Source organism: Leucoraja erinacea, chromosome 50 (genome assembly GCF_028641065.1).
Source record: "Leucoraja erinacea ecotype New England chromosome 50, Leri_hhj_1, whole genome shotgun sequence".
Taxonomy (NCBI): domain Eukaryota; kingdom Metazoa; phylum Chordata; class Chondrichthyes; order Rajiformes; family Rajidae; genus Leucoraja; species Leucoraja erinaceus.
The window spans coordinates 833,066-845,270 of NC_073426.1; the positions used below are offsets into that span (position 1 = coordinate 833,066).

Below are 12,205 nucleotides of genomic sequence, written 5' to 3' on the forward strand. Positions count from 1 at the left end.
AGACAGCATCTCTGGAGAGAGGGAATGGGTGATGATTTGGGTCTGAAGAAGGGTCTTGACCCGAAACGTCTCCCATTCCTTTTCTCCAGAGATGCTGTTTGACCCACTGAGTTACACAGCTTCGGTGCCATATACCTTCTTCACCACCCATGTCTACCCGTGTCACCCCTTTGGATCTTATAGAAACATATAAAATTATAAAAGGACTGGACAAGCTAGATGCAGGAAAAATGTTCCCAATGTTGGGCGAGTCCAGAACCAGGGGGCCACAGTCTTAGAATAAAGGGGAGGCTATTTAAGACTGAGGTGAGAACAAACTTTTCCACCCAGAGAGTTGTGAATTTGTGGAATTCCCTGCCACAGATGGCAGTGGAGGCCAAATCACTGGATGGATTTAAGAGAGAGTTAGATAGAGAACTAGGGGCTAGTAGAGTCAAGGGATATGGGGCGAAAGCAGGCACGGGTTATTGATTGGAGACGATCAGCCATGATTACAATGAATGGCGGTGCTAGCTCGAAGGGCCGAATGGCGTCCTCCTGCGCCTACTTTCTATGTTTCTATGGTGAACTGTGTACTGTTCCACAGTACTCTACATTCTGTCATTGGAGACCCTCGGACTACCTTTAATCAGACTTTACCTTGCACTAAACGTTATTCCCTTAATCTTGTATCTGTACAATGTGGACGGCTCGATTGTGACCATGTACAACCTTCCACTGATCGGATCGCATACAAACAAGCTGACAGTGAAAACTGTACCTTGGTACACGTGACACTAACCTAAACTGACATCCAATGTGTGTGTGTCCTGCTCTGCTATAACGGACCAAAATGCATCAACCACACGTCTGTTAAATTCCACCTGTCGTTTCTTGGCGCAGTTCCCCTGTAGATTTAGATAGACCCTGTTGTTATCTTAGATAACCTCCTTCACTGCCAATCGCACCACTAATCCTGGTGTCATCCATGTTAATGATCAGTGCAATGAGCACAGTGCTGACCCCCGGGGCACGCCACTGGTCACGGGCAGTCACTGCCACATTCTGCCATCAGCTAGCTCACCCCCTGCCATGTGACATGGACCTGCCAACCACATGGGAACCTCGTCAAAGGCCCTTGCTAAAGTCATAGACAACATGTACTGCTCATCACGTCCCAGCCGGGCCATTCCCTTGTGTGTGAGACCCCGCCCGGAGCTCGCCGCACCCCAGTCCCAGTGCCAGAAGCTCCTTGCTCATCGTTGGTTGGTCGCTGCTGGTGGAGCCGACGCAAGGTCCCACGCGTCATCATCTCACCCACCCCCCCCCCCCCCCCACCCCCCCCCCCCCCCCCCCCCCCCCAAGCCTCGGGCACCAGGCTTCCCCCCACCCTCACGTCTATCAACGTCCTGGCTGTGTGGCAGTTGAACCAAGGGCAGTACCTTCAAGACCAGCTTGGTGTACAGACCAGCCGTGTCCCAGATTGATACCGAGTGGTCATACGATCCCGCCACGATCAGGTTGGCTGCAGGACAATAACACACGGCAACACATAGAGAAACAAATTAATATCCTATCTCAGTTGCCACTCCCCGTCACTGCCCGTGACCCTGGATGAGAGAGAGAAGGAATCATTCAGGGTTCCCGCTCCTGATCACACTCCACTGCGCCTATTTTAGAGAGGGGGGCAGCGGGGGCTGTTCAGCTGGTCAGTCGGGGCCTGCGTGTAATCAGTCAGCACTAGTTCCCGGGCCCAATGTTTGTGGGTTCGCGGTGGAACTGACATTGGAGGCTGACTCTGGATCACTGCTGGCAGCTTGCAGCCCCACCCAGCCGCCTCTACACATGCTGCCTGTCCCGGGGCTGCCAATGACCTCAGACAGAGACCTCCTGGCAAACTGGCAGCGTGTGTCCATCAGTGTGGTGTGTCTGTGTCTCGCTCAGTGTGTATGTGTGTCCCTCGGTGTGTGTGTGTCCCTCAGTGTGTGTGTGTGTGTCCCTCAGTGTGGGGAGTGTGTGTGTGTGTCCCTTAGTGTGTGTGTCCCTCAGTGTGTGTGTGTGTGTGTCCCTCAGTGTGTGTGTGTGTGTCCCTCAATGTGTGTGTGTGTGTGTCCCTCAGAGTGTGTGTGTGTGTGTATCCCTCAGTGTGTGTGTGTGTGTGTCTCTCTGTGTGTGTGTGTGTGTGTGTCCCTCAGTGTGTGTGTGTGTGTGTCCCTCAGTGTGTGTGTGTCCCTCAGTGTGTGTGTGTGTGTGTCCCTCAGTGTGTGTGTGTGTTCCTCAGTGTGGGTGTGTGTGTGTGTCCCTCAGTGTGTGTGTGTGTGTGTGTGTCCCTCAGTGTGTGTGTGTGTGTGTGTTCCTCAGTGTGTGTGTGTGTGTGTGTTCCCTCAGTGTGTGTGTGTGTGTGTGTCCTCAGTGTGTGTGTGTGTGTGTGTTCCTCAGTGTGTGTGTGTGTGTGTGTCCTCAGTGTGTGGGTGTGTGTTCCTCAGTGTGTGTGTGTGTGTGTGTCCTCAGTGTGTGTGTGTGTGTCCCTCAGTGTGTGTGTGTGTGTGTGTGTCCCTCAGTGTGTGTGTGTCCCTCAGTGTGTGTGTGTGTCCGTGTGTGTGTGTGTTCCTCAGTGTGTGTGTGTGTGTGTGTGTGTGTTCCTCAGTGTGTGTGTGTGTGTCCCTCAGTGTGGGGAGTGTGTGTGTGTGTGTCCTCAGTGTGTGTGTGTGTCCTCAGTGTGTGTGTGTGTGTCCTCAGTGTGTGTGTGTGTCAGTGTGTGTGTGTGTGTCCCTCAGTGTGTGGGTGTGTGTGTGTGTGTGTGTTCCTCAGTGTGTGTGTGTGTGTGTGTGTGTGTGTGTTCCTCAGTGTGTGTGTGTGTGTCGGTGTGTGTGTGTGTTCCTCAGTGTGTGTGTGTGTGTGTGTGTGTGTGTGTGTCCCTCAGTGTGGGGAGTGTGTGCCGTGTGTGATCGGCCTCTCTCCCCAGCTGGTCTCGGCGCTGCTTTACCAGCCCGGTATTGCCGCGCTCACTCACCGTCCCGGGAGAAGGTACAGGAGCTGACGCAGCCCCTGTGTCCACCTGCCAGCTTCAGGGGGCCCTGGGAGCGAAACTGACCCACGGAGACGTCCCAAATCAGCAGCGTCCTGTCCCAGGAGGATGTGCAGAGTGCGTTCCCCTGCTGTGTGAAACAGCAGTCTGAAACCACATTCCCATGCCTGGGGAGGGGAGAGAAAGCAGCAGAGGGGATCAGGGTAAAGGGTGAGGGAGGGGCCATGGTAGAGGGGGAAGGGCATGGATGGAAGGGGAGAAAGGGTCAGGGTAGGGGGTGGAGGGAGGAGAAGAGAGTTGGGGAGAGTGGGAGGGGAGGAGAGAGAGGTAGAGAACATATTAGTTGGGAGTTACCACGCCATCCAGTATTTACGGTGTGGCCTCTACACTGAAGAGACAAGGCACATTGGGTGAAGGCTTTGCAGAATGGCCGTGTCAGTCTGCAGGGGTGACCAAGCTGCCTGGTGCCACCACTTTCATGCCCCATCCCACCCCACCCTAGCCTCTGTGTGTGGCCTCCGGCTACAAAAGCGAGGGCTGAGGGGCAAGGGGCAGCGCTGTATCCTTAGCCAAATCTACCCCTCTTTCTTAATCTATATATCAACTGGACAAACCAAACTATCGTAGAATCTCCCAATCACAAGAGATAATGGGTGAGAGAATCGAGGCTGGAAGCTAGAGAACCTCTTGTCCTGGTGTCGAGACACCTGTCCCTATACCTCCTCCCTCGACTCTGTCCAAGGACCCCGACAGTCCTTTCAGTTGAGGCAGAGGTTCACTTGCACCTCCCCCAACCTCATCTACTGTATCCGTTGTTCAAGGTGTGGATTCTTATACATTGGCGAGACCAAATTTAGACTGGGTAATCGTTTCACTGAACACCTTCGCTCTGTCCGCCTGGACCTACCCCATCTCCCGGTTGTCAAACACTTTCATTCCCTTCCCATTCCCACACTGACCTTTCTGTCCTAGGCATCCCCCATTGCCAGAATGAGGCCAAATGCAAATTAGAAACATAGAAAATAGGTGCAGGAGGAGGCCATTCGGCCCTTCGAGCCAGCACCACCATTCATTGTGATCATGGCTGATTGTCCCCTAACAATAACCCGTGCCTGCCTTCTCCCCATAGCCCCTAGTTCTCTATCTAACTCTCTCTTAAATCCATCCAGTGAGTTGGCCTCGACTGCCCTCTGTGGCTGGGAATTCCACAAATTCACAACTCTCTGGGTGAAAAAGTTTTTTCTCACCTCAGTCTTAAATGGCTTCCCTTTTATTCTAAGTGTGGCCCCTGGTTCTGGACTCGCCCAACATTGGGAACATTTTTCCTGCATCTAGCTTGTCCAGTCCTTTTATAATTTTATATGTTTCTATAAGATCCTTCTGTGCGTGGCGGTATTGTGGCCGGGGTGCATTACCTTGCATGCACCCTCATCCTTCTAAACTCCAGTGAATACAAGCCTAGTCTTTTCAATCTTTCCTCATATGACAATCCCGTCATCCCAGGGATCAATCTCGTGAACCTACGCTGCACTGCCTTCCTCAAATTAGGAGACCAAAACTGGACACAATACTCCAGATGTGGTCTCACCAGAGCCCTACACAACTGCAGAAGAACCTCTTTACTCCTATACTGAAATCCGATTCAGATTCAGATTCAGATTCAATTTTAATTGTCATTGTCAGTGTACAGTACAAAGACAACGAAATGCATTTAGCATCTCCCTTGAAGAGCGACATAGCAAACGATTTTGAGTAAAAAAAAAAATAATTGTCCGGGGGGGGGGGGGGGGGGGGGGGGGGGGGGGGGGGGGGGGGGGGGGGGGCAACATCCTAACATCCTTCAGTTCACACTGCCCCCAGCTTTGTGTCATCCGAGGTTGCACCTAATCCGTCTTCCGAATCATTTAGTATGGTGACAGCCGCCAGAAACTGCCTGCCAAGCTGTTGGGGACAATTCACTTCCTCGACTACCAAGCAATTGCTGCACTTCGGCAACCCCTCCCCCCAGAGACCTGTAGCGCTCTGGACCTCCCGGATGGTAGGAGGGTAAACAGGAGATTGAGGAAGGGTTCAGGGGGTCCCAGGATGGGGTAGGTCAGGTGAAGGAACTTAGAAGCTCCTCTCTAGACCTTCCAGATTTGAGAGCCTCCACCTTTATAGATGCTGAGAATTGCCCTCCGCAGAAGGAGTCCTTCCCAACACTTGCTTTGGACACCTGACTCAATGGAGGGGAGCCCTGGGAACCCTTGATGATGCGTTGGGCAATTTTCACCACCCTCTGCAATGCCTTACGGTCGGAGACAGAGCAGTTGCCATACCATACTGTGATGCAGTTGGTGCAGAAGGATGCTGTATGTCTATCTTGCTCGTATCAAGATGGTAAATCCCTTTTTGGTAACTGCCATCGTTCCTGAGAAAAGGTGGCCTCCTTCAAGAAGTTTAGGTAAACTGACAGAGAGAGGAGACAGATGGACCTTCTTCAGTCTCCTCAGGAAGAAGAGACGCTGATGAGCCTTCTTGATCAGAGTAGAAGTATTGTGGGTCCAAGAGAGGTCATCGGAGATGTTGACTCCCGGGAAACTGAAGCTAGAAACGCGTTCAACCTCCGTCCCGTTAATGTCGATGGGGTTGTGCTTGCCGCCTCTGGACTTCCTGAAGTCTACAATGAGCTCCTTGGTCTTCTTGGAGTTAAGGGCCAGGTTGTTGTCAGCGCACCATGCTGCTAAGTGCTGGACCTCCTCCCTGTAGGCCAGCTCATCGTTGTTGCTGATGAGGCCAATCACCGTTGTATCATCTGCATACTTGATGATGGTGTTAGTACCATGTACAGGTGTGCAGTCATAGGTGAAGAGGGAGTAGAGGAGGGGGCTCAGCACACAGCCCTGAGGAACGCCGGGGTTCAGGGTGAGGGTTGAAGAGGTGTGCTTGTCTAACCTCACAGACTGGGGTCTGTTGGTTAGAAAGTCCAGTATCCAGTTGCAGAGGGAGGGGTCGATGCCCAGGTTACCGAGTTTGGTGATCAGTTTTGATGGAATAATGGTGTTGAATGCTGAGCTGTAATCGATGAACAGCATTCTTACATAAGTGTCTCTGTTGTCAAGGTGGGAGAGGGCGGAGTGACGTGCCATTGAGATGGCATCCTCCGTACTCCTGTTCTTGCGGTAGGCAAACTGATAGGGATCCAGTGTGGGGGGTAGGCAGCTTTTGAGGTGTGCCAGGACCAGCCTCTCGAAGCACTTGGTGTGTTTTGGCACTGGCACGATGGAGGTGGCTTTAAGGCAAGTGGGGACAACTGCTTGGGCAAGTGACAGGTTGAAGATGTCAGTCTAGACGTCTGTCAGCTGCGCAGCACAGGCACTGAGTACGCGCCCGGGGATGCCGTCAGGGCCAGCAGCCTTACGTGCATTAGTCCTACTCAGTGCCACGTACACGTCGTAGGGGGTGAGTGTGAGGGGTTGGTGATCGGCAGGTAGCACAGCCTTGATGGCTGTCTCTAGATTGTCCCTGTCGAAGCGGCCATAGAAGTGATTAAGCTCCTCAAGGAAGGAGGCATCGCTGGATGTGGGGGTGATGTTGGAGGGTCTGTAGTCCGTGATGGCCTGGATGCCTTGCCACATGCGTCGGGGGTCGGAGTTGTTGTTGAAGTGCTCCTCAATCCTGAGCTTATGGCAGTGCTTGGCCTTCCTGATGCCCCTCTTCAGGTTAGCCCTGGATGAACTGTAGGCTCGAGCATCGCCTGACCTGAAAGCGATGTCCCGTGCTTTCAGCAGTAGCCTGACCTCGCTGTTCATCCATGGCTTCTGATTCGGGTATATGGTCACCTGTTTGAGGGAGGCGACACTATTGATGGTGGAGTTTATAAAGTCCAGAACAGAGGATGTATAGGAATCAATGTCCGTGTGAGAGTCAAGGGTGGCCTGGGCTGCAAACGCCTTCCAGTCAGTGTTTCCAAAACACTGCTGAAGTGTGAAGTCCGCTTCCTCTGATCAGACTTTAACTGTCCTTACAGTTGGTTTAACCCGTCTGATGAGTGGGGAGTACTTAGGGAGCAGGAACAATGAGACGTGATCAGACTGACCAAGGTGGGGGAGGGGGATGGCTTTGTAAGCTTCAGCCATATTGGTGTAGACTTTGTCCAGTGTCTTGTCTACTCTAGTGGGGAAGGATACATGTTGGTGGAATTTGGGGAGTACAGTCTTCAGGTTGGAGTGATTGAAGTCACCCGCAACAATGAAGGCTGCCTCAGGGTTGTGCGTCTGTTGTTTGCTGATGGCAGTATGCAGCTCTTTCATTGCAAGCTTGGCATTAGCATCAGGAGGGATATAGGCTGCAGTCACAACAGTGGAGGTGAACTCTCTGGGCAGATAGAACGGTCTGCATCTAACCAAGAGGAATTCAAGGTTAGCTGAGCAGTGACTCTCGATGATGGAGTCCGTGCACCATGCTTTGTTTACATAAATGCACAGACCCCCCCCTCTGGTCTATGAAGGCCAACATTTCATTAACTTTCTTCACTGCCTACTGTACCTGTAAGCCAACTTTCAGTGACCGGTGTACAAGAGTACCAGAACTCGCTGCACCTTCCCCTTGCCTAACCTAACCCCATTGAGATAATAATTTGCCCCCTTGTTTTTGCCGCCAAAGTGGATAACCTCACATTTATCTATATTATACTGCATCTGCCACGCATCTGCCCACTCACCCAACCTGTCCAGGTCACCCTGCAACATCCTAACATCCTCTTCACAGTTCACACTGCCACCCAGCTTTGTGTCAGCCGCAAACTTGCCAGTGTTGCACCTAATTCCCTCTTCCGAATCATTAATATATATGGTAAACAGTTGTGGCCCCAACACCGAGCCTTGTGGCACTCCACTCGCCACAGCCTGCCATTCTGAAAAGGACCCGTTCACTCCTTCTCTTTGCTTCAGGTCTGCCAAGCAATTTTCTATCCACGTCACCATCCTACCCCCAATAACATGTGCTCTAATTTTAGTCACCAGTCTCCCGTGCGGGACCCTATCAAAGGCTTTCTGAAAATCTAGATACACTACATCCACTGGCACCCCTTCATCCATTTTACGTGTCACATCCTCAAAAAATTCCAGAAGATTAGTCAAGCATGATTTCCCTTTCATAAACCCATGGACTAATCCTTTTACTGCTATCCAAATGCCCCATTATTACCTCTTTAATAATTGACTCCAGCATCTTTCCCACCACCAGTCAGGCTAACGTCTGTAATTCCCCCTTTTCTCTCCCGCTCCTTTCTTGAAAAGTGGGATAACGTTAGCTATCCTCCAATCCACAGGAACTGATCCTGAATCGATCGGACATTGGAAATCCTCCGCACTCATATGGCGGAGGGGGGCTCTGAGCGAGGTGGCCAAAAATGACAGCCGTAGGTGGCGGCGTTCGCTCAGAAATCACAGCACAGTTGGTCAAAAGCGGTCAAGATCAGAGATTTAGTAATATAGATAACCTTGAATATTTAGTTCCCAGGCCCGATCCTCCTGCAGCCATGTCTCAGTAATCCCCACAATGTCATATCTACCAACCTCTAACTGAGCCTCAAGCACATCTACTTTACTTCTTATACTTCGCGCATTCATATACATATTCCAGGGATGCCGGGACTGTCATATGCAGAGAGAATGGAGCGGCTGGGCTTGTACACTCTGGAGTTTAGAAGGATGAGAGGCAATCTTATTGAAACATATAAGATTGTTAAGGATTTGGACACGCTAGAGGCAGAAAACATGTTCTCAATGTTGGGGGAGTCCAGAACCAGGGGCCACAGTTTAAGAATAAGGGGTAAGCCATTTAGAACGGAGACGAGGAAACACTTGTGAGTCTGTGAAATTCTCTGCCGGTTCTCAGGATACTTTCAAGAGAGCTAGATAGGGCTCTTAAAGATAGCGGAGTCAGGGCCTATGGGGAGAAGGCCGGAATGGGATACTGATTGGGGATGATCAGCTATGATCACATTGGCTCGAAGGGCCGAATGGCCTACTCCTGCACCTATTGTCTATTGTCGATTGGCTATTCAACTTTTTGTGTCAACCTTTCTCTCAATGTCAGCAAGAAAAGGCTATAGTGATTGACTTCAGGAAGTGAAGCGGTACATATACCCCAGTTTGCATTGACGGCGTTGAAGGAGAGATGTACTGTACAAGGAATTTGCCTTGGTGCTTTGCTCGCAAGAAACAACATGATATACAATAGAAAATTAAAAATAAAACATTATAATTTAAACATGTGAAGACTACCAGAGCAAAAGGAGGCTACAGACTTTTGGTTATTGAGTGGAGCTACTGCTTGTGGAAAAAAACTGTTTTTATATCTGGCTGTGGCAGACTTTGACTGTCGCCTTCCAGAGGGAAGTGCTTCAAAGAGTTTGTGGCATGGGTGAGAAGGGTGTGAGATGATATTACCCGCTTGCTTTCTGGCCCTTGCAGTGTACAGTTCGTCGATGGGGGGAAGGTTGCAGCCAACAACCTTCTTGGCTGATCGAACGATGCGATGCAGCCTCCGGGTTTCATGCTTGGTGGCTGAGCCAAACCAGACCATGGTGGAGAAGGTGAGGACAGACTCTATGATGGCCGTATAAACCTGGACCATCATTGCCTGTGGCAGATTGTGTTTCGTCAACTGCCGCAGGAAGTACATCCTCTGTTGGGCCTTTTTGTTTGTGGAGTCGATGGTGACCTCCCATTTAAGGTCCCGGCAGATGACGTTTCCAAGGAACTTAAATGACTCCACAGATGTGACTGTTGTTAATGGTGAGTGGGGGGAGGGGAGGGGGAGCTCTCCTAAAGTCTACAATTAATACCCATATTGAAGCAACGATCTTAGAAGGCTTAGAAAGTTTGGCATGTCCACAACAACTCTCACCAACTTCTACAGGTGCACCATTGAAAGCATTTTATCAGGATGCATCACAGCCTGGTTTGGGAACAGCTCCATCCGAGACCGCAGGAAATTGCAGTGAATTGTGGACATGGCCCAGACCCACACAAATCAACCTCCCTTCTAGTCTAAGAAAGAAATGCAGTGTAAACTGCCCAAGCAAAATATCAGGTGCTGCTCCTCCAATTTGCGGTGGGACTCACTCTGGCCATGGAGGAGGCCCAGGACAGAAAGGTGGGATTTGGAATGGGAGGGGGAGTTGAATTGCTGGGCCACCGGGAGATCAGATTGGTTATTGCGAACCGAGCGGAGGTGTAGAGCAACTGACACCTAGAGCAGCGGATGCAATAGATGATGTGTTCAAGAAGGAACTGCAGATGCTGGAAAATCAAAGGTACACAAAATTGCTGGAGAAACTCAGCGGGTGCAGCAGCATCTATGGAGCGAAGGAAATAGGCGACGTTTCGGGCCGAAACCCTTCTTCAGACTTCCCAGGTGAGGCAGAGGTGCACCTGCACCTCCTCCAACCTGATCTATTGCATCCTCTGCTCTAGGTGTCAGCTGCTCTACATCGGTGTGACCAAGCGTAGGCTTGGCGATCGCTTCGCCCAACACCTCCGCTCGGTTCGCACTAACCAACCTGATCTCCCGGTGGCTCAGCACTTCAACTCCCCCTCCCATTCCGAATCTGACCTTTCTGTCCTGGGCCTCCTCCATGGCCGGAGTGAGTCCCACCGCAAATTGGAGGAGCAGCACCTCATATTACGCTTGGGTAGTTTACACCCCAGCGGTATGAACATTGACGTCCCTAATTTCAGGTAGTCCTTGCTTTCTCCCTCCTTCTGCTCGCCTTCCCAGCTCTCCCACAGCCTACTATCTCCGCCTCTTCCTTTCATCTTCCCGCCCCCCACCCCACCCCCACCTCCGTCTGAAGAAGGGTCTCGACCCGAAACGTCACTTTTTCCTTCGCTCCATAGAAGCTGCCTCACCCGCTGAGTTTCTCCAGCATTTTTGTCTCCCTTCTAGTCTAGATCTGTCTGAAGAAGGGTCTCGACCCGAAACATCACCCATTCCTTCTCTCAAGAGATGCTGCCTGTCTCACTGAGTTTCTCCAGCATTTTGTGTCTCCCTTCCATTGACTCCATTTATACCTCACGCTGCCTAGGCAAGGCCAGCAGCATAATCAAGGACGAGTCGCACCCTGGCCACTCCCTCTTCTCACCTCTTCCATTAGGCAAAAGTTATAGAAGTGTAAAAACGCTCACCTCCAGATTAAGGGACAATTTCTTCCCAGCTGTTATCAGACAACTGAATCATCCTATCACAACCAGAGAGCAGTGCTGAACTACTATCCACCTCATTGGTGACCTCGGACTATCCTTGATGGGACTTTGCTGGCTTTACCTTGCACTAAACATTATTCCCTTATCATGTATCTATACACTGTAAATGGCTCAATTGTAATAGAAACATAGAAACATAGACATAGAAATTAGGTGCAGGAGTAGGCCATTCGGCCCTTCGAGCCTGCACCGCCATTCAATATGATCATGGCTGATCATCCAACTCAGTATCCCGTACCTGCCTTCTCTCCATACCCCCTGATCCCCTTAGCCAGAAGGGTCACATCTAACTCCCTCTTAAATATAGCCAATGAACTGGCCTCAACTACCCTCTGTGGCAGAGAGTTCCAGAGATTCACCACTCTCTGTGTGAAAAAAGTTCTTCTCATCTCGGTTTTAAAGGATTTCCCCCTTATCCTTAAGCTGTGACCCTTTGTCCTTGACTTCCCCAACATCGGGAACAATCTTCCTGCATCTAGCCTGTCCAACCCCTTAAGAATTTTGTAAGTTTCTATAAGATCCCCTCTCAATCTCCTAAATTCTAGAGAGTATAAACCAAGTCTATCCAGTCTTTCTTCATAAGACAGTCCTGACATCCCAGGAATCAGTCTGGTGAACCTTCTCTGCACTCCCTCTATGGCAATAATGTCCTTCCTCAGATTTGGAGACCAAAACTGTACGCAATACTCCAGGTGTGGTCTCACCAAGACCCTGTACAACTGCAGTAGAACCTCCCTGCTCCTATACTCAAATCCTTTTGCAATGAAAGCTAACATACCATTCGCTTTCTTTACTGCCTGCTGCACCTGCATGCCTACCTTCAATGACTGGTGTACCATGACACCCAGGTCTCGCTGCATCTCCCCCTTTCCCAATCGGCCACCATTTAGATAATAGTGTGCTTTCCCGTTTTTGCCACCAAAATGGATAACCTCACATTTATCCA

At 50.7% G+C, this 12,205-nt stretch overlaps 1 protein-coding gene across 1 annotated transcript in view; it reads right to left on the reverse strand.

Moving 5' to 3' along the window:
- Positions 1 to 12,205, reverse strand: part of LOC129715053 (WD repeat-containing protein 88-like) — a 44,917-nt gene that overhangs the window by 3,508 nt on the left and 29,204 nt on the right. Inside the window, 2 exon segments of the mRNA XM_055664884.1 lie at positions 1,422 to 1,504; positions 2,993 to 3,174. Of these exon segments, the coding sequence (XP_055520859.1) occupies positions 1,422 to 1,504; positions 2,993 to 3,174 (265 nt within the window).